This window comes from Phasianus colchicus, chromosome 22 (genome assembly GCF_987193195.1).
Source record: "Phasianus colchicus chromosome 22, bPhaCol1.hap1.1, whole genome shotgun sequence".
Classification (NCBI taxonomy): Eukaryota; Metazoa; Chordata; class Aves; order Galliformes; family Phasianidae; genus Phasianus; species Phasianus colchicus.
This window is the reverse complement of record NC_143457.1, coordinates 3,001,494-3,023,471: the sequence shown is the minus strand read 5'-3', so window position 1 is coordinate 3,023,471 and position 21,978 is coordinate 3,001,494. Positions and strand designations below refer to the sequence as shown.

The following is a 21,978-nucleotide window of genomic DNA, read 5'->3' as shown; positions in this document are numbered from 1 at the left end:
CGGGGGGAGAAGATCCCTGTGTTTGGGGAGGTGACATGAATTAAATGAATCCCAAGAGAGGATTTTGTTCACCAGAAGCATGAGGAATGCTGGGCTGGTCTAAGCTATTGTGTGTCCCCTGAAGATCAACCCAACACTGCCACAGCTGAACCCATCCCAGCTCCATGTTGCCATGGCCTAACCCAACCCAACCCCACACTGCCATGGCTGAACCTAACCCAACCCAAAGTTGTCAAGGCCAAATTCAAGCCCGTGTTGCCATGGCCAAACCTAACCAACCGTATGTTGTCACAGGTGAACCCAACCCAACCCCATGTTGCCACAGCTGAACTCAGCCCAGCCTAACATGGCCCCAGTTGAACCAACCCCACCTTGCTATGGCCAAACCCAACCCAACGTTGCCATAGCCAAACTCCAAGCAACCCAGTGTTGCCACAAGAAAACCCCATCCAACCCCACGTTGCCATGGCAGAACCCAACCCATCCCAACCCCATGTTGCCATGGCCAAACCCACCTCAACCCCATGTTGCCATGGCCAAACCCACTCCAACCCCATGTTGCCATGGCTGAACCCATAGCTGCCATTACCCAACCAAGTCCATCTCACCGTTCAACAAAGGATGCCCAGCTCCAGGAGGACAGCTCAGGGCCATCCCCAAGAGGACTCTCACCTCCAATCCCAGGTTTTGCTCAGGTTTTGAGAACCTCCTGTGCCTTTAAGGCTGGCCCCAGCTGCGCTTGCCACCGTACAGAAGAGGATGCGAAATTAAGTTATGTGAGGCTCCTGCAGCTGAACCAGATGCGACTAAAACCAGCCTCTTTATGTATTCATGAGCTGTGTGGAAGAGAAATAAAAGGATTCATTACCACGCAAACTGTTACTAATGACATGTACCTGGTGCCGAGCACCTCTGGAAATCTAATGCGACACACTGGAGGAGAAAATGTATTCGCTTTTCAGAGGCCAATGCTGAATGGAAAATTTCCCCTCCTTGGCCCTTCCTCATTCTGCATTCACTAAAAGCAACATTTACAATTCTTCTGCCATTATGTCCTACCAGGGCCTCTGCGCTTTCTGTCACGACCTTGATATTAGCTGAAAATTGGAAATTCGCTGGCATAGCGGAGGTGGGGAGGGCTGCAAAGCAACTTGCTCTGCCGCCTAGTTTGCTCTGAAGAAAGAAAGAAAAAGAAGAAAAAAGAGCAAAAAAGGCTACACTTAACTCCCTGTGAGTCACCAGCAGGAAAATGCAGAGGATGCACAGGCAAGGAGGGATGGGAGGAGGAGGTGGGAGAGCTCCGCAGCACTGCATGGCCTTTGGTGACACCAAGACAAAGTGTTAGGGAGGAAAGTGCTTTATCTGATCCCAAATCCCTTCTTCTGTCACCAGGAAGAGTCAGCAGCTCATTGTAAAACCCATTTTATTTATTTTCTATCTCTTTTGGACAGGGACAAAGCTCTCAGCATTATTCCATATGTATGAATGTGGGGATAAATGCTCCCCAAATGGGAGGAGATGATTCTTTGGGATCTGTTCTAGCCTCCCTTTAACCCCAAGATCTCTCTGTGTTTGCGGCCTAAGTCATCCCTTCTCATGCTGCTCCCTCCCTACCATTCCCAGTCCCTTGTTTACCGAGGGCCATCCCTATTAGTTGGCAAGTTTCTAATTTAATCAAAGCTGGTTCCCTCTCACTGATTAATTCACAGGATGTCAGCTGAGCTGTTCTGCTTTGTCACATCCCCAGCACTTCGGGTGTGAGGTGACGGGAAAGCACCTGAATGTGATGAAGAGCAATGGGAGCCTCCCTGAAATAACAAATAGAGACATGGCACCTCAAAGTTGCATGGTTAGGAGCAGCGAGCCCCAAAGTTCATTCCATCTCTGTGGGAGATGAAACCTTTCTTCTCTATCAGGAAGCTCAATCTAAATTGGGCAGACAGATGTTAGATATGAGCAGCCCTGTGCTACTCCACTCCCCAGTTTTCCTTTTCCAACTCAATCACTCGCTGACTGCCAGGGGAAGGAATGTTCCTTCCTTTGAGGACCCCCATGGGCAAATGTGGGATGTGTTGATCATAGACTTTACGTTTCTGTATTGGCCAGGTATGTGTGGAGATGAAAAGGGGATGGGATGGGGAATATGTGGAAGAATTTTTAAAATAAATATTTGGGAGGCTGTATGGGGAAGCTGGTAAGAACCTCACAAGACTGATTCCTGCTAAAAACTGCCAACTTGCATTCCTATTGCCAAGGGCAATGCCAAGGGTGGAGTAGGAGAAGGCGTCCAGCCCCTCTTGTGGTTTGGAAGCACTGCATTCCTGCCTTTGGAGGGAAGGAATCAGATCTCCCTCACAACCCATTTAATTGCCCCAAGGAGGATGCAGCACTGACGCCAGCATCTGTGAACCTGCTTTTGGCCAAACATAAAGAGATTTTGGTTTGAGTGATGATTGGCAAATGGGGATGGAGGCCAGCATTAGGATCCCTGAGCTCAGGCTTTGTCTTGAAGGTTGGATTTCCTGCTCTGGAAACCTTCCTGTCTGTTTCTGTCCCCACCACCAAATTTATTGATCACGTTTGGTCATAGTGCTGGGATAACAGCTCTCAGCTGTGCCTGAACCTGAATCCAAAATCCAACTGCGTACGGTTGTCAATCCAATCTCAAACCAAAGCCATAGGACTGAGGCTGCACATCTGTGCATCTTTCCCATTTCTGAAACCCGATGAGGTTGGGGGGATTGGAACAAATTGTTGATCCACCATCCATGGGATGGGTTGGGATGCGCACCCAAAGCTTTGCTGGAGACCCAGCGGGACCCATCCTTCCCACCAGCCCTGTCCTCCTGCAGGAGGTGCATACTAACAGTAACACTTGTTCTTAATGTTAATCAACGACAGAAATCATCATCTGGGGGGTTCTGGTTGGTAGAACAGGGGTGTGCTCATTGATGTGCTGCTCCTGGGGGGCTGAGGGTCCATCTCCAATCATGCGCTGTCCACGCTCTGTGGTGCTGAGATGCTGTGAAATCTCTTTACACCTTGTTGTCAAGATACACTACGAGTGAACATCTAAAATCAGGGATAAATAGCATTTTTAACTGCTGTGGCTTAGTTTACTGAGGGATCTCCCAAGAAATAGATGTGGGTTCTTTGAACTGTGGGCTGTGAGCCCAAGGAGGTATAGAGACATCGTCCCATCTCCTTATCCAGTAGGTATGGTCTCATGGCCGTGGAAAAAAAGAGTGGGATTTCAAGGAAAATCTTGGAATAGTTGGATATGTAACCTCAAAAAATGATGGCGTGGTGAAGAAATGGGTTGTTATTTATGGGGGGGGTGGGCATAGTGTTCAGAGTCCTTGTAGGGTGCTGGATGGGTGGCCCAATCCAGACCTGAAAAGGGAGGAAGAACGTTAAATTCCAAATTGAGGGCTGTGTAGGGTAGGGAAATTGAAAAGGAAGGGAGGGGGCAGCAGGAATGGCGGCCACTCAGATTTCAGGGCTCTCAAGGAAAAGTCCTTGAGTTATTTTCCCAGGCTGTGAGGAGGCATCGCAGCTGGCTTCCACCCGCCTGGGACAGGGGAAGGGTCTGAAATGGTGCCAGAGCCTTAGTGGGGAGGTTACGGCTGAGTCCCCCAGGGTTGGAACAGAAAAATGAGAGCTGCTCTGTGCACAGCTGCTGGCCCTGGTGCCCAACGTGGGGGGATATCACCATCAGGAGCCAGGGACGAGTTATCTGCTGCTGTTAAAAGGAGCTGACAAGTGGGAGAGGCAGAAAATGCAGGTGTTGGCAGGGAATTACCACCTTCCCCGCAGGCTGGGCTGCAGTAAATCAGCGTCACAAAGATATCGCTTGGGGTGGGGGAATGCTCAAGGATGGGGATGCTCAGGGATGAGGTGCTCAAGGATGGGGATGCTTAGGGATGAAGATGCTCAGAGATGGGAATGCTTGGGGAGCTTTGGGCCAGGAGCAGTTTCCAGCACTGTTGACAAAATTGACATGATGAAAATACATCATATCCTAATTAGGATCAAAGGCTTCATGGTCACCTGTGTCCTTTAGGGGAGTCTCAATTCACCCCAGAGGGATGGGGTGCCACAAAGGGCTAGGCAGTTCCCAATACAGTAGCTGAAGTAGGAGAAAAGGCAATGATTCACCTCCTCCCATATTCACTCCCTAACAGGGAAATGAAATCCCACACAAGTGTCCCTGTTTCCCCCCCACTCAGGCAGCCAGCCCTACAGAAAGAGCACTGTGCCAAGCAGACCTCATAGCTGCCTGCTGATGTCAGGGCTCTGTGCAGTGCAGCTGTCTGAAAGTGTCCCCTGGATTAGAGCATTGCACTGGGATGGGGTGGGAGGGGGTACATTCCTGGGGGGCGGCGTCACTCCGGTGGATGGAGCCAAAGGCTGGGAGCCCCATGTTCTGCTGCTGTTTGCAATGGGGCAGAAATGGGGTCTGGGTGCAGCTGTTCCCATTGCTGTGCTTCAACATTCCCATCTGCAAAACGAGCACAGCACAGCTCTGCACCCAAACACCAAGAAGGGATTCCCTGGTGTTGGCACACAGCTGTAAATACAGAGTGCCATAAATGCCATATGGGGGTTCAGTTTACCACCAGGACCCATTTTGGAGGATTCCCTGCCACCATTCCTAGAAGAGACTCCATCCCATTATCCCACCCAAGGAACACCAATGGAGATGCTTGGAGCTGGGAGCCCAAAGCCCAGCTCACCCTAATGTCTACACCCCACCAGGACCCCAAAGCCCAACTCACCCTAATGTCTACAGCCCCCCAGAACCCCATAAAACATTTTTGGATGGACCCAAAGCCAGCCACTTCAATTTCCTCCCCTCTTCCCCCACCGTCATGTCCTGAGCCCCACTTGGGGATGTTGTGCATTTTCACAGGCTGGGGAGAAAACAAAATAAATACAAAATAAGAATTAAAAACAATAATAATAATAATAAAGGAAAGCTGCCGGAAGGGCTGATTTTGCTCTGATTAAACTCAGTTTGCTCAGTTTTGGATGGCACTGCTGGACAATCCGGGGAGAATCGATTGTCATCACCCACTCTGCCCGCATGGCACCACGACTCCAGCACCGAAATGTCACGTTTGTGATCTCCAGGATGTGGAGTGGGGGGGACAAAAAAAAAAATATATATATATATATAAAAGCACAGAAAAAAAAGAAAATCTTAAATGAGAATAGAGCCTGAGCGGGTCTGCCGCTGTGATGATGTTAATAATTGGTGTGAGGAGGGGGGAGGAAGCGGTGTTTGTTGGTGATTTTCTGGGTGCTGTGTACACGCCGATGCCTTATCACTGAAGGATGGAAAACAGAGGCGGTGATGGTACTGCTGATACATTTTAAACACCCGAAGGATGCGATGCTGCACGTGATGCTGATCCCCAGGGCGCGGGTGGGATTGGAGTCCCTGAAATCCGGAGCATCCCATGGCATAGGTGGGAGCAGGCTGGTCTCTGTGCCCCTTTATTTGCTTTCTGGGATTTTCTTCTGGCCCCAAAGGGTCACACAACGCAGTTCCAGCCCCAAGGATGGAAGCCAGGCTTTATTTACTCTAGCTGGAGGCTGACATCCTGCTGTATTCTCATGACTCCAGGACCTGGGGCTTTAGCACAAAAATGCCAAATATTAGCGAGCTCTCCATGGCTCCGCAGCATTTTGGAGGGGCTGCGTTTATTTGTTGAACAGGGCCAACATCCACACCCCATCCCCTTCTTGCTGCTTGGGTTTTCCATCTGCACTGTGGGAAAGTCCCACATGCGCTCTCTCTGCATCTCTCTGATCATATTTTATCCTCTGATGCCTTTTTTTCCAGAGGTAGAAGAGCTGTTCCTTTCTCCCCATCGCTTTCCTCAAAGTCAATTCCATTCCCCATCCCTGCAGGCATGGAAGCACCCAAGGAATCTTGTGATCCCCCCCCGGCGCACTCCCAACTTCAAAAAGCCAACTGCTTCAATAGCATTAGGGGGCTGATTTGAAGCCACAAAAGCCATGAAAATCGGAGTTAAGGCTCAAAAATCCACTTGACACCTTGCCCTTAAGTCCTAAAAGGCGTTGAGCCAAAGGCAGCGGCTCACAGCTCCCTGGAACAGGGCACCAAGGATGTCCCTTTCCCTATATTCAGCACCCAAAGCTATTTTATCTCCCAAAGGCTGCAAGGAGGAGGAGTTTCCCACGGGAGATTATTTATTATTATCATTATTTATGACTATTATTACGGTGGCTATTATTGGTGTTATTCTCACTCATCGCTCCCATCCTTGCTCATAACACTGCACGCACCAAACACATGCTTTGTCTCAGCTCACCCTTTAGCAACAACTGGAAGAAATAACTCATTAAAACAGCACAAAAAGTTTTTGCAATGCATTTTATTGCGATTTTCATCACTTAAGCCTGGATTTGCAGGTGTTAGTGCAACTCATTCTTCACCTGCGTGCTGAATACCTGCCCAGGCATGGACAAGATTGATACTTCAGTGCTTATTGCAGCAGCTGTAACAGGGTTAGCCACACTATCTGTAAATCCTGATAGCCTTTGGGGTGAGGGATGCTGCAGCCACTTGTGCAGAATGGCACTGAGGGTTCTAGAAAACCCCTCCACTTCTTCCAGTTGACGTCCAAGGATCAATGATGGGACGCGTGGGGACAGCTGGGCATCCCTATGGGTAAAGAAACTTGGGGACCACGTCGGAGCTGTTGAGCCCACGGGAGGGATGCAGCCTTGGAAGTGCCTTCTGCAGTGGAATAAGGCACTTTGGATAATTTCTAAGCAGCACCGAGCTCGCAGCTGCCCTCTCTTGGCAAAATGTGCCTTCTGCAGACGTTGCTCAGAAGCAAAGAAAAGATAAGGCTCAAGGCTCCCACTGCATCTCACACTGGCTTAAACCAAACTTCCTGGTAAGTCCCTCAATTCCATTCACTTTGCTGTGCAAGGCTCTGTCCATGCATAAAAGGATGCTTTGAGGACATCGGACACTCATCAGAAGGATAAAGGGAAACTGGATCCAGCATCCCTTGGCGAGCTCAAAGCCCTCTGAAGAGGCACAGTGCTGTTAGCTCTTGTGATATGCGATGGAAAAGCCCTTAGGTGGTGGAAGAAGTGTTACTCCTGCATGGGGCACTGCCCTCTTAGAGCACAGAGCAGAGGAATCGATTCCCAAAGGCCACGGCGCTCTGTGGATTTGCTGCAGCTAAATGAGTCCTTTTTTTTTTTTTTTTTTAAACACTGTTTTCGTGTGAGTTAACTTAATAAAAAGAATCACCCCCTAAAAATAAAACTTTTGCTAAAGAGCTGTTGATTGAAGTGCTTTCAAGGCTGTGGCAGGAAGCCACGGTGTGCGTCGAGCATCAGTAGTAGGGCACGGGTTGGGGGAAGGCATCACTGCATGTAGGCGTAGCGCCAGTCTGACAGAGGCACGTGGGTTTCCTTGATGGCCTGGGGAGATGTCCAGCGTAGGATGTAGTGGGGGCCACCAGGCTTGTCGTTGGTTCCTGTTTTGGGGGCAAAAAAAAAAAGGGATGTGGTTTAGTGGGCATGGGTGATGATGGGTTGACAGTTGGACTCGGCGATCGTGGTGGACTTTCCCAACGTGAGTGATTCGATGAGAAGTACAACCTCAGGAGCTCAGGGTGAAAGATGCGGTTGGAGGGGATGTGTCCCATCGTGCTGCTGAAAGAAGGGGGTTTTGAAGGGTCTCACCTGAGATGCGGGAGCCCCCAAAGGGTTGCTGGGACACAACGGCGCCCGTTGACTTGTCATTGATGTAGAAGTTGCCGGCTGCGTTGCGTAGACGGCTCCGGGCTTCCTCAATTATGCTCCTGGGGAAGGATGGGTGGATGTCAGCATGGGGGGGAATGACAAAAACATGACTGGGGGCCTCTGCTCTAACCCTAACAGCAGCAAATTTGGGCACTGCTTTCCTTTGCTTGCACCTCCAGGACCGCATGTTTTGCCAAGCCAAGTTCAACTTGTGCTCCAATGGGATCTGTGTGCTTGAAATTCAATTAAATGACTGCAGTTCTCTCTTCTAATTCCTTTTCAAGATTCTTTGTTATAAAATGAAGTTCTTTATACCTAAGTCCAAGGACAGCCCAACTTAATGACCTCCTAAGTTAGGACAACTCATCCTAATGACGAGTAAGTTGGCTTTAATGACCTCCTAGGTTACTTATTCTACACCTGCTCACTAGTTTCACTAATATTTGGTTTATTCTTAAGTATTCATTGAAAAATTAATTCCCTATCTGTTTTGTGTGAGCCTCAAACTTTCTCACAACAACAACAAAAAGTGTTAAATTAGAAAACAACACAGTGCAACAACACAACAAAGCAATACAATACGGCAACACAAAGATGCAATGCAACAAGTTGCTCTTCATACAATCTAAAAAGCTTCTGGCTCTCCTCATCGCTTAGAAATAGTGCCCCTGTTTTCTTCTAGGCTTCTTAAGTAATGAAATAATTAATTCTTCTCCTAATCTCTTTTTCCCCATGGTACAAAGAAACTCAAAACAGGATTCTCGAAACCAGTTTCTAACCAAAAAAGTACACTATGCAAGCCCTAAGGGGCTGGAACATAGGCTGGTGGCTGGGAGGGGATGGGAGGACCGACACCCCGGCGGCCCCCTCCTCTTGTCCCCTCCTCCTGTCCCCACTCGGTCCCTGCTCACCTCTCCTGGGCGAACACCGCCCCCGTGAGGCCATACGGTGTTGTGGTGTCGATCAGCTCCAACACCTCCTGGTACCTCTCCTCGGGGTACACGTAAACGGTGAGGATGGGCCCAAAAATTTCCTGAAAAGCAAAAACACAAATCATATAACTCAAACATTTTATATAAACCAGCCTCCTCCAACCGCCAGCATCTAAAAAATTAACACCAGGTTAGGTTAGCAAATACCATCAACCAGCCAACGTGCTGCCCAAGATGTGGATCCACATCCTGTGTTTTCCCCACTCTCACCTCCTTCATGATGGGGTCTGTTGGGTCCTGGCTCTCCACGATGCACGGCTCAACGAAGTACCCAACGCTGTCATCACAGCCACCCCCAGCCAAGATGCTGAGGTTGGGGGACGTCTTGGCGTGTTCCAGCCACTTCTTTATACGTGCAAAAGACTGAGGAAAGGAAGGGTGATGAAAGGTGTACGTAATCTTACATTTGTCATCAAAGTAGGGCTGGAGGTGAGTTTTGGGTGCTGCTTTTCAGGATTGTGCTGCTCGCTTCCAGCTCAGGATGAGGGCTGTGCACTGAGCCTTATATCTGAGATGGTTTCTCAGCAAGATATCCCACTTCTCAGAAGAGGCAGCGACATATCATGCAGTGGTTTAGGTTGGAAGAGACCTTAAAGAGCATCGATGCTTAAAGATCATTGAGTTCCAACACCCTGCCATGGGCTGGTTGCCCCCCACCAGACCGGGCTGCCCAGAGCCCCATCCAATCTGGCCTTTAATGTCTTCAGGAATGGGGCAATATGTGATAGTTGGGTTTGTTATTCTCCTGGAATAACGTTCAAAGCTTTGCTAAGGGTAATGAACCCCACCCAACCAAACGTCTACCTTGTGGTGCTACCTTCATGCAGACAGGACGCGTGAGCTCACCTTGTCATCAATCACTGCTGAGAAAAAGGTCCCAAAGTCCTGGACAGGCTGCAGAGGCAAAGACAAGACAATATAGAATCATTAAGGTTAGAAAATACTTCCAGGATCATCAAGTACAACTCATCGTGCCAAACTATCCCTACTATGTCCACTCATAGAACCCTTAAGGTTGGGGAAGACCTCCAAGGTCACCTAGTCCAACCATCAATCCATCTCCACTATGCCCAATCATAGAATCCTTAAGGTTGGAGAAGACCACCAAGGTCATCTTGTCCAAACATCACCCCAACCCCACCATATCCACTCATAGGACCATAGAATCCTTAAGGTTAGAGAAGGCCTCCAAGGTCATCTAGTCCAACCATCAACCCAACCCCACCATATCCACTCATAGGACCATAGAATCCTTAAGGTTGGAGAAGACCTTCAAGATCATTGTGTCCAACTGATGTGGGTTGCTCCTAATGAATGCACTGGGCTGAAAGTTGGAGGAGACAGCACGAGGACATGCAACCACCAGGGCCTGGGGTCAACATTGTGCCAAAAAGCTGATCCTAAAACTGAAATTCCCACAACCAACGCATCCCTTCCCCAAAGCACACCTCCGTTTGGAGGGACCAACCTCCCCTTTTTCAATTAGCCCACGGTATTCAGCGCTTTGCTGAATCCTTCCCGCAGATGCTGGCTACAAGTTAATTTCTAATCACTAAAAAAAAAAAAAAAAGATGAAGGAAGGGGGGGAGGGGGGAGGTGGAGGGGTGGTGGTGGTGGGGAGAACCAGTGGATAAAAAGCTCGGTTCAATAGGAATTAGTAGCCAGTTACCGCAGTCTCTAATCCCATCAGCCACCCGCTGAGCCGCAAAGCCCTTCAGCAGCCCGGCAGCTCCACTCACGTCTCCCACTTTGATCTTCTTGGTCTCCTCCAGCAGCTTGGCTTTGATCTGGGGCCACAGCGAACGCGGGGCGTAGAGGCGGGAGCACGCCGAGCATTTCTGGCCGCCGTACTCGAAGGCGGAGCGCAGGGTGCCGTTCACCACGCTGGACACGTCGGCCGAGCTGTGCACCAGGTGGAAGTTCTTACCCCCACACTCTGGTTGGTGGAGAGAAAAGGAGAAAGAGAGGAGTTAGCACGAGGTATAGGGATGGGGTATCCGCGGTGCTCGCTGTGCGCCCTCCCCAAAATGGGAGCTCACCTCCAGCCAGGCGTGGGAAGTTGCGGTAGCGGTCCAAGTTTTCGGATGCTTGCTTCCAGAGGCGCTTGAAAGTCCTGGGGGAGAAAGGAGGAGGTGTGGGAAACATGGGAAAGGTGTGGCATGGCCCTGACTTTGCTGTGACACCCCCAACAAACCCATCTGGCCATCCCCAAAGAAGGGATGCTCTGCAAATGGAAGAGATGTTGGTGAGAAAAAGACCTTGGATATCAAAGCGCTGGGCACTGCGCAAAACCCAGAGCAGAGAGCACTCAGCAGAAGCTCCTCTTCCCCTTTCATTCCGTGGTTTTTGGTTAAAGCAGCTCCTTGTGCTTCCCCACCCCGACTTACGGCACGCTGCCAGTGAAGTTGAGCCCACAGAAGTGCTCAGAGCTGGTGACAGCATCACCAAACACAGGTCCATCTGCTGGCACGAACTGGATGACATTGGGAGGGAGCCCAGCTTCCAGCAGGATTTTGTAGACGGCGTAGCTGGAAAGCAGGGCCGTGTCGCTGGGCTTCCACAACACCACGTTTCCCTGCAGACAGAGCACAGTGAGTGCACGGGGAGAGGCTTCCAGCCTTCACGTGACCCAATGCCAGCTGAGGGAGCAGAGCAACCTCCCAAGCATGTATTAACAGAGCCCAAACAAACAGCGCAATTGGCTGCAAGACGCAGGGCAGTGGCCCTGCTGTGCTCCCACCCCCTTGGCTCTGTGCCCCCACCGTGGCTGCAGCTCGTGACCTGCCCTGTGTCACCATCACTGCAATGATGAGCAAGGTTCAGTAGTGCAGTGCATAGAGGAGAACACCCTGGGATTAATTAACACCTGCTGGGGGTTAATTAACACCCAGCTATTAGGGCACCCCAAGCTGCTCTCTGTGTAAAGCGCAACCTACGGGTGAATCATGGAATGGTTTAGGTTGGAGGGGACTTTAAAGAGCATCCAGTTCCAACTCCTGAATTGGGCCGGTGCCCCCCCATCAGATCAGGCTGCCCCATCCAACCTGGCCTTTAATGTCTCCAAGGAGGGGGCACTTCTCAGATTTTGGGAATGTTTTCCCTTTTTCCAACACTTGCCCATCAAAGTTGTTTGGTGGACAGGTCTACCCAGCAGCCAGGGGAATGTCTAATTAACATCCCCTGAGCCTAATAACAAAATTCAGGAGGGGGTCTAGAAGGTTGTGGCTGGGCTGAGCATGGAGGTGCCCAGTTTTGGACCCAATTTTGGAAATGGCCCCAAAGAGCTCCTCTATCCCCACGTGCAAATCATTCAGAGATTTAGGGTCTGGATCCCGGAGATTTGGGGTTGAGACTGGTGGACAAAACAAGGAAACATCACTCCATGATGCTCACCATCAAAGCTGGGGCGCCTGCCAGGTTGCCACCGATGGCTGTGAAGTTGAAGGGAGAAACAGCCGCCACAAAACCCTATGGAATGAAGAGGAAAAGGACAGGTTGTCGCATCCTACGTCACCCTACAGCACCCCACAACACCCCGTGGCTGTGAGTTTGCCTGGCTGCTCACCTCCAGACCCCGGTACACCATGCTGTTGGTGCTGGGCTCCACGCTGAGCGGCTGGCTGCCCTGCAGCTCCAGTGCAAACTTGGCGTTGAAGCGGAAGAAGTCGATCAGCTCCGCTGCTGCGTCGATTTCCGCCTGGATGACGGTTTTGCCCTGGTCATGGCCAACAAAAACAACAGATGGCATTGGGGTTTGGCCTTTACAACAAGGGCTTGGCCTCCTGCAAGGCCCCATCCCACTCCTTCCCAAGACCCCATACTTGTTTCTCTTCAAGGCCCCTTAACATCCCTTCCCAAGAGTCTATACCTGCTCCTTCCCAAGACCCCAACTCACACTCCTTCCCAAGACCCCGTACTTGTTTCTCTTCAAGGCCCCATAATATTCCTTCCCAAGACCCCATCTCTCGCTCCTTTCCCAAGACCCCATACTTGTTTCTCCTCAAGGACCCATAACATCCCTTCCCAAGACCCCATCTCACACTCCTTCCCAAGACCCCATACTTGTTTCTCCTCAAGGACCCATAACATCCCTTCCCAAGACCCCATCTCACACTCCTTCCCAAGACCCCATACTTGTTTCTCCTCAAGGCCCCATAACATCCCTTCCCAAGACCCCATACTTGTTTCTCCTCAAGGCCCCATAACATTCCTTCCCAAGACCGCAACTCTTGCTCCTTTCCCAAGACCCCAACTCTCGCCCCTTTCCCAAGACCCCATACTTGTTTCTCCTCAAGACCCCATCTCACACTCCTTCCCAAGACCCCATACTTGTTTCTCCTCAAGACCCCATCTCACACTCCTTCCCAAGACCCCATACTTGTTTCTCCTCAAGGCCCCATAACATCCCTTCCCAAGACCCCAACTCACACCTTCCCAAAAACCCATACCACTCTTTCCCAAGACCCCAGATCCCTCCCACTCACCCCATCCCACTCACCTGCCCCACCATGGTCTTGGCCAGCACCTCAGCACGCCGTGGGCCGCTCAGCATGTCAGCTGCTTTAAGGAAAATCTGAGCCCTGTCCTGGATAGGTTTCAAGTCCCACTCCTTCCTGGCAGCCATGGCGGCATTAATGGCTTTGTTAATGAGGTCCTGTGGAAGGGGAATGGAAGCCATGAGGAGATGCCCACCATAGAAGATCAGGGTGGGGGGAGAAAGGCCATCTGCCCAAGGATCTGTGCTCACCGTGCTGTCCCCATAAGGACAACTCAAGGGAAAAGGGCCAGAAGTAGGGCGCTCACCTTGTCAGCATAACAGAACTTGGCCACTTTATGCGCATGGTTGAACGGCTGAAAAGAGAACGTAGCACCAATGATTCCCTGTCTGACTGATGCATCCCTCATCATGTGATATTTCACCCCAAAACTCACCGACAGTTGGTACCGCACCGCCGACGTCCACACCTCCTCCCCACCAACCACACAGGGGATGGCTTCAGTCCGGCCCTTCAGCTCAGCAAGTGCCTGGAGAGGGGAGAACACAGCGTTGGGGATGGATGGAGATGGGTTTAAAATAAAAAAAAGGGGGGGGGGAAACTCAAAGTAATGTCATGTGTGGGTACCTTCTGGAGAGCTGCTCGCTCGGGGCTGCCGGGCTTGAACTCAAGGATGGGCTCGTTGGTCACCTGGATGGCTGCATGGTGCAGGCATCTCTGCCTAGGGAAGGATGGATGGGTAAATCCCACTCGTGCTTCCAATAAAAGGTGGTTTTATCCCCCAAAAGTGGGGTTTTGCCCCAATAAAATGTGGTTTTATTTCAACATGGTTTTATCCCAGCAAAACATGAGTTTATCCCAACAAAACCTGGGTCTATCTCCCCAAAAACTCATTTTAACCCAACAAAACTTGTGTTTATCCCAACAAAACCTAGGTCTATCCCTCAAAAAATTGACCTTAACCCAACAAAGCTTGTGTTTATCCCAACAAAACCTGAGTCTATCCCCTAAAAAACTGATTTTAACCCAACAAAACCTGGGTTAATCACAATAAAGTGTGTTTCTATCACAGAAAAACACGGTTTCATCCAAATAAAATGTGGTTTTATTCCAACAAAATCTGGTTCTATCCCAACAAAATGTGATTTAACACAACAAAACCTGAGTTAATCACAATCAAATGTGTTTCTATCACAATAAAACATGGTTTTATCACGATAAAATATGAGTTTACCCCAACAAAACGTGGATTTATACCAACAAAACCTTGGTTTATCCCAACAAAACGTGGGTTAATCACAATAAAATGTCTTTCTATCACAACAAAATATGGTTTTATCTCATAAAAAGGTGAGTTTCTCCCCCCAAAATGTGGTTTTATACCAACAAAATGTGGTCTCACCCCACCAAACCATGGCTTTTATCACAATAAAATGTGCTTTATCTCAATGAAACATGTCTTCATCCCATTAAAATGTGTGGTTATCTCCATAAAACACATTTTCATCTTAATGTGGTGTTTATCTTAATAAAGTGTGTTTTTAACCCAAGAAAACTTGTTTTTATCCCAATAAAACAATGAGTTTATCTTCACAAAACGCGCATTTCTCCCCAAAAATGTATTTTTACCCCCAAAAACTTTGTTTTTACCCCCATAAAACGCAGTTTTATCCCCCCTAAAACGTGTTGCTATCGCAATAAAACACGCTTATATTCCAATAAACACAATTTAACCCCACAAAGTTTGGTTTCATTCTAACATAAGTCGTTTGTTTGTTTTTTCCCCCAACAAAACGTGGTTTTAATGCTCCCAGCCTAAAATAAATAATAATAATAAAAAAAAAGCTGCAGAAAACGCTGGATCAAAGGTTTCTATGGGATGGGAAATGACTGGGGGCACCAGTGCGTGGCAGCTGTGAGCTTTTGCCATCCCGACGCCCACCGCATTCCTCATAGGGGCAAAGGGGCAGAGAGAGGGGCAAAGGTTGGGAAGGCGGTGGGGTTTGTGCCAGGGGTGAGGATTTTGGGGGGGCAACCAAACGCACGTGGGGCTCCGTTCCCTTCCATTGGGCATCGCTTGGGGTTGGGGGGGATGACTGGGGTGGGGGGACTGAAGGGAGAGGGACGGGGCGAGGGGATGGAAGGACAGACTGAGGGACACGGAGAGGGGATGGAGGGACGGACGGAGGGACGGACGGAGGGACAGTAGGGGGGATGTGGGCTCGGCCGGCACTCACCCGCGGCCCCGCAGCGCCCGCCACATCCCGCAACGCTCCGCAACGTTTTAGACGGCAGAGCCCGCAACGCTCCGGGCACGGAGGGGAGGAACGAAAAAACCCAGCTGTTATAAAAACCAGTGGATGAAAGCTGCTGTGGGATAAAGGGAAAGGGAAAAGAGGTACAGAAGGCTGAGGGTTAACGGCCAAAGCGTGGGGATGCGGGATCGAGGTGTAAAGTTTGCGGGGTTGGATGGGGATGATGGGTGATCAACCCGGCTGCCGAGAGGTAGTGGTTGAGGCCGGGACGTAAGAAGGGGCGGAGCGTAAAGATAAGGGAAAATAATTAAATAAAGGGGGAGGGGGGGAAGAAAAGGGGAGGGGAAGGGAAAGAAGGAGGGAGAGAAAAGGGAGAGGAAAAAAAGGATGAGGGGGAAAAAAAAAGGGAGAGGAAGAAGGGGGAGAGAAAGAGGGGGGAGAAAAAAGGGGAGGGGAAAAAAAGGAGTGAAATAAGGGAAGGGAAGTAAGGGGAGAAAAAAAAAGAGGAAAAAAGGAGGGGAAAAGGGGGGTTGAAAGGGGAGAGGGAAAAAAAGAGGGGAGAAGAAAAAAAAAGAGGGGAGGGGAAAAAAAAGAGGGGAGAGGAAAAAAAAGAGGGGAGAGGAAAAAAAAGAGGGGAGGGGAAAAAAAAGAGGGGAGGGGAAAAAAAAAGTGGGGAGGGGAAAAAAAAAGTGGGGAAAAAAAGAAGGGAAAAAAAGGAGAGGGGAAAAAAAGAAGAGAAATAAGGGGAAGGGACTAAGGGGAGGGAAAAAAAAGAGGAAAAGGGGAGAAGAAAGAAGGGGGGAAAGGGGAGGAAAAAAAAGGGGAAATAAAAGGGGAAGGAGAAAAAAAGGAGGAATAAAGGGGGAAGGAAAGGGAGAGAAAAAGGGGGGAGGAAAAAAAAGGGGGGGAGGAAAAGGTGAGAAAAAGGCAATGAAAAAAAGGAGAGAAGAAGAAAAGGAAAGAAAAGAGAAAAAGAGGATAAAAGAAAAAAGAGAAAAAAAATAAAACGAGGAGAAGAAAAGGAAAAATAAAAGAACAGAAAAAGAGGAAAAAAAGAAGAAAAAAGAGAAGAAAAATGCTCCAGGATGAGGCCTGCTCCCAGCCTTTGCCCTGTTCAGGGGGGGGGGAAGAGAAAGCAGCTTAAGGGAACCTTGAAGAACAAAAACTTGAACAAAATGGGATATTAGCCCTCAATGGATCCCTGGCCCTCGGCAGGGAGAGGTTGGGCTGCAAAGCAGCCGGGCTGTGTGAGCTTTAATGCCCCCCCCAAAGGATGTGAGCACTACAGATGCCAGCTGAAAGGTCTCCATTTCGTACTCGGGTGGTTTGGGATCAGCTCAGAATTCCCCACATTCCCTAAATTTGGGACTTTCAGGAAGAAATGACGCCCATCCCTTCCCCCCACCCCTCCCCACCCCTTACTGCAGAGCAAGAACCAGCAGGCACAGGCAGGAACCAGGAGGTTGGTATTTATTTAAAGTGGTTTTGTTTTTGTTTCCCCTTGGAACCAAAGAGCCGGGACCCCCAGCACAGCCCCCTTCCTGCAGAGCAGAGCCGGGACGGACGGACAGACGGACGGACGGAAAGAGCGACGAGCAGAACTGAGCGGTGGGTTTTGGCACTAATGAAGAAAAACTGCAATCATCCATTGGAAATCGGAGGAGTTGGAGTCCTTCTGGCTCTTGCTGCTCCTTCTAAAATGGATTAAGGTCAACAGGAGCCTTCGAATGGTCCCAAATCTGCCATCAATGGTGTCAGACACCGCGGGCCCAAATCCACCCCCAGCTCAGCTCAGGACCCGGTGCTGCTCCGTCCTCAACTTGGATCCCAGCTGACATCACCAGTTCTTTTGTTTTTCTTTAAAAGAAGCCAATATACAGAATACAAAGCACAAATATTTACAACCGTACGGTAAACAGGTTCCAACACCCATCAGTAGTCTGTTTTGATGTGTATAAAAAAAAACTCTTACAATGGCCTAAAGAGGGACTGACGAGAAGTGATTCATTCATTGACACCCTCCACTCCGACGCCTTAAATAATAAATAATTGGGTTTTTTTTTTGTTTGTTTTGGCAGAACTGAAGCTACGTACGCTTGAGCAACGGCTAAATTGTGTTTCTTTTAGTGAAAGGAAGAGTGTTTGGTGATGGAGCTTTTCAGCCATCTTCAGCTCTTTCTTAATAACAAATAAACCTTTGGGGGTTCCATTGAGAGCTATGGAAGGAGCATCATTTCAGGCTGTGAACCCCACAGTGTTGGGTTCGTGGCCCAATGGGTTGGGCAGCTCTACCATGGAAATGGTGCTGTCAGCTCTCAAAGAACCCCGGCCTGGTGGGTTTCTAAAGCATTACTTCCTCTACAGAGACCCAACCCAGAACTGGGTGATCTTGGAGGTCCCTTCCAACCCAACCATTCTATGGTCCTATGGAATTAGATGGGAGGGAATCATCGTTTCCAGAAGCATGAAGTACCCATTTCTGCCAACACAATTTGTTGCTTCTGCAAAAGAGAAGCTCAGAACGGCTCCCACGAATGCGGAAGGGTCTTAAGACACAGAACTATACACAAAAACAGACAACAAGAAATAATCAAGTGTTTTCTTCACTACTCTGCCAAAGACTTGGGCTCAAGCCTCCAGCCTCTCCACCAATGGGCGGGGAGGGACTGAATTAAGAATTTGGCAGGTAGTATGTCTAGTTCACCTCTACCACCAGCATCATTAACACCAGGATACAGTGCAGCAATCTCTTGTTTAAAACTCAAACTGATACAAGTTATCTTGTAATGAAAGCTTAAAATTGGGTGACACAAATCGCCAAAACCTGCGTGTTCCCCCAGCAACCCAAGTCCTGGAGCAGTGCATAAGAATCAAAACCCAAAAATCCTGAAGCAAAATGTGGAAAATCCTCATTGGGGTATTATTACACCATGGAAGCACGGCATGGAAAGGTCTGGTCAACCCCCTTTGGTCAACCAGAGCTCAACTGTGATTTAGCGTTGACCGCAGCATTATAATTGCTTTAAATATCATCTCTAAAATAAAGCACTCACAAACGTGCAACGCAGCTAGAGACTTCCCCATACTGCAGTTCCAGCACAAACATCCTCCCAGCTTTTCCCAGAGCCAAAGGAAACACGAGCAAAGAGCTGCTCCACGTAAGGCTGCGCGGCACCCAACCGTCGCCGCTCTCGGACCGTGACCTCAGCTTGTGTTTTTGCTGGCAGCAATGGCGATGGAAAAAACACCTCGTCTTGGGTAGAAAGAGCTTTAGATCTACAGCCAGGCACTATTTAGATCTACTCTGTTTCATTAATTCCCATTTACGCTGGCGTTGACCAACGCAACGCCTCTTCCAAGTGGGTAGGAGGACACCAAGCCAAGGCTGGGGCGGTACGAATGGGCTGAGAGCAGCAAGAATTCTGCAGGTTGAGGCTGTCAGCCTGCCTTGTCTTCTTTACCTCTGAGGAAGCCATGGGGAACACATCACAGCCCTACCCATCCCATTGTTCCACATCGTCAGGTGAAAACAGTCGGAGATTTCGGAGTCCCATCAGAGCAGAAGATACTTCACAGGGGAACAGTTGCATCTGCCAACAGAACTCTGTTTGCAACTTTAAAAACCTCTAATAAAAATAGAATATATACCGTGTGGGTTTTTTTTTTTTATATAAATAATTACATATTTAGCTTAGCTGGATTTCATTACATCCCCCCCCATACTTTTTTTTTTTTTTTTTTAATACATTTGTTTTTACGTTGTCTGAACTAATACAATAATCACTACATCTTTGAAAAAAGTGTTTGTATCACATTATTCTTTGGACATTTCTGAACGACATGCATCCACAAAAGCAACTGCCATTGTTTACTGAAAACATTATTATTATTATTATTATTATTTTTTTGTACAAACCCATTTTAGGAATTGGATCTATTATTACACCGCTAACAAGCAAAAAAATTTGCTTCCTTGAAACCCCCTTTTAAAAAATGAGAAACAATGAGGAGGATTTTCTGATTATCAGTCTAAAAAAGTGTCAATATGACACCGCATTATGAGTAGTAAACAAAAATAAAGTATTTACAGCTTTACAAAGGAAAGGAAAAAAAAAAAAAAAAAAAGAAAGAGGTCACCAAAATCATTTTCCAGCATTTTCACCATTTTTTTTTTTTTTTTTTTTTTTCCTGGCAAGCTTTTGATCTGGTTGCTACAGAGTGGTTCAACACAAACAGAACAGGGCCACCACCGTCGCATCGCTTGACGCTAAACCAACCAAAGACCTCCTAGGGAAACTATCAAGGACCAACCTTGGTCATATATCCAAAAGGTTGACCCACTGAGACCTACGTGAAAATAAAACCCCAATCCCAAGTATGAAAACACCTTTTTTTTTTTAGTTCCTAGAAAATGGATTACATATGGTTATAAGAAAGACACCAACGAGCATGGTAACTTACCATCACACACATCACCACCGTACACGTTATTTCTATCCTGTCTACTACGAACCCACATCCCTTACACTTACCAAAAAATACAACCCTATGACAGATGCTTCTCATAATTATGGCTACGAGATAAGCTGTAGGTTACAGCTCAATTTCTGCTTCCTCACTTGGCTCCCATTGTCAAACTGAGGATGTTCTTTCCCATCTCGCCGTGCCAGCTACCAGCTTCAAGACCACTCAGCCTTTTTCTTACTTAAAAAAGAATAATTAAAAAAAAAAAAAACCAACCAAACAAACAGCAGCTAAGCTGGACGGTCATTTAAATCGCTCAGTTTCTCCAGTACCAAAGAACATCTCATAACTTGAGGACAGCCACACGACAGCCTCCAACGAGGCCGACTCACTGTGCAAGGAGATTGCTTAATGCCTCCACCAAAGTCACTAAAGCATCACAGACATCCAGCTTTGGCAGACGGTTTCTCAGCCTCGTGAGAAACGACATATTTAGCAGCTGAAGTTCACACAGGCTCAAAAACCCTAACAGTACTTTATTGAAAGCATGCAGTCACAAAAATATCCCATCTGGTATTTCTTGCCCCCCTCCCACCCGCCCCGCACTCGCAGCCCTACTGAACATGACACTTTTTCCACTTTGGCCACCAAAGAAATAATAGGAATGAGCACTTTGGAATAAGGGATCTTCCCCACCTTGATGAAGAAGCCCCTAACACACACCACAAGAACCAAGAAGCTGCTAACTCTACGAATAACACCGCTGAGTATTTTAACCAGTGAGGGAAAACCACCACCTTTGGATCTCTTCTCTCGGACGGAGGCTGTGGATGCTCACGCTGTGAATCCAGATGGATCAACCCCAGTAGTTCTCCTCGCTCTGAACAACCAGGAGAATCCCTCTGAAGTCCTGCTCCCTCTGCACAGCAGCACGAGATGGAGAGGTATTTTCAGCCCATTTGCTGAAACGCTCGTGCTCTTTTTGCAAGAAAGCAATATTGATCCCTACTGGCTGTATGCTTACGATGCAGCCCTGCTGATTTCAGATCAATAAAGAAGAGAGGCTTGCAAACAATACTCAGGAAGCTAAAAGATGGCCACCCTACCTTTATATAACACTGAGAGGGTGCTTAAATCTGGAATTTCCCTGCCCAGTCCTAGCACTGCTCAGGTGAAACAGCTGCTGAGTTTTCTGGCAGGTACAAAATACATTTGGTGTTTACTCCTCGACTCTTGCAACTGCTAGTTAACTACAGAGCTACCTTTAGGCAGTATTAACTACACTTGCAATCTTGCTCTTAAATACAAACAAAAAACATTATTGGCTTAGGTTTATACCCTGTTTTTACCTGGTGCTACGACTCCCACTACTAACCACAAACAGCTTGATGATGCCAGAGGTTCAGACTTCTGACACCTGCTTAAAAACACACATTGCCAAAGCCTTCTCACAGAGAAAGCACACAGCTGTTCCTCCCTAACTTTAGGGCAGCAGCAGTTTGGGATTGATTTTGCTACTCCCTAAAAAAAAGGATTGCAGCTTTGCTGAAGAACAGTGCTCTGGAGCTCTCCCAGTGTCATCTCAAGCCCACATCCGTAGCACAACATGTCAGTTCATCCCAATGCTTCAACTATCCCACGTCACGAAAGCAGCATAAAGTGGAGTTATCAAAATAAAATCTGCAAATGCTATGGTTTAAAAAAATATCCTGAAGTAAAAAGAAAACACAAAACAACTCCGGAACTGAAGGTCTCACTTCCCCCTTAATCCAACCACTGGAAACAAAGGCATTGAAACAAGACTTCCCTCCTCAAAAGAAGCTCTACGGATAGCTAACGTGTGCAAAGTGTTTTGAGCTTTCCTTCCCCCAAGAGATAAATCTGTAGCCCAGCAGGGACCAAACATTCCGTATAAATAAGGCGCGCTTATTTTTTGTTGCATAGTAGTTTATCAGTGACAGTCCCACCCCAACAAAC

At 48.3% G+C, this 21,978-nt stretch overlaps 1 protein-coding gene across 1 annotated transcript; it reads right to left on the bottom strand.

Moving 5' to 3' along the window:
• Nucleotides 1-7,226: 7,226 nt before the first annotated feature.
• ALDH4A1 (aldehyde dehydrogenase 4 family member A1) lies at nucleotides 7,227-15,807 on the bottom strand. Its single transcript, XM_031613495.2, has 15 exons — nucleotides 15,520-15,807; nucleotides 13,910-14,003; nucleotides 13,719-13,811; nucleotides 13,590-13,637; nucleotides 13,285-13,440; nucleotides 12,352-12,501; nucleotides 12,180-12,254; nucleotides 11,174-11,361; nucleotides 10,826-10,899; nucleotides 10,526-10,722; nucleotides 9,633-9,680; nucleotides 8,997-9,149; nucleotides 8,706-8,827; nucleotides 7,735-7,853; nucleotides 7,227-7,526 (listed from the first exon to the last, which is right to left on the bottom strand). The coding sequence occupies exons 1-15, from the start codon at nucleotides 15,543-15,545 to the stop codon at nucleotides 7,414-7,416; spliced, it is 1,656 nt and encodes a 551-aa protein (XP_031469355.1). The 5' UTR covers nucleotides 15,546-15,807; the 3' UTR covers nucleotides 7,227-7,413.
• Nucleotides 15,808-21,978: the final 6,171 nt, after the last annotated feature.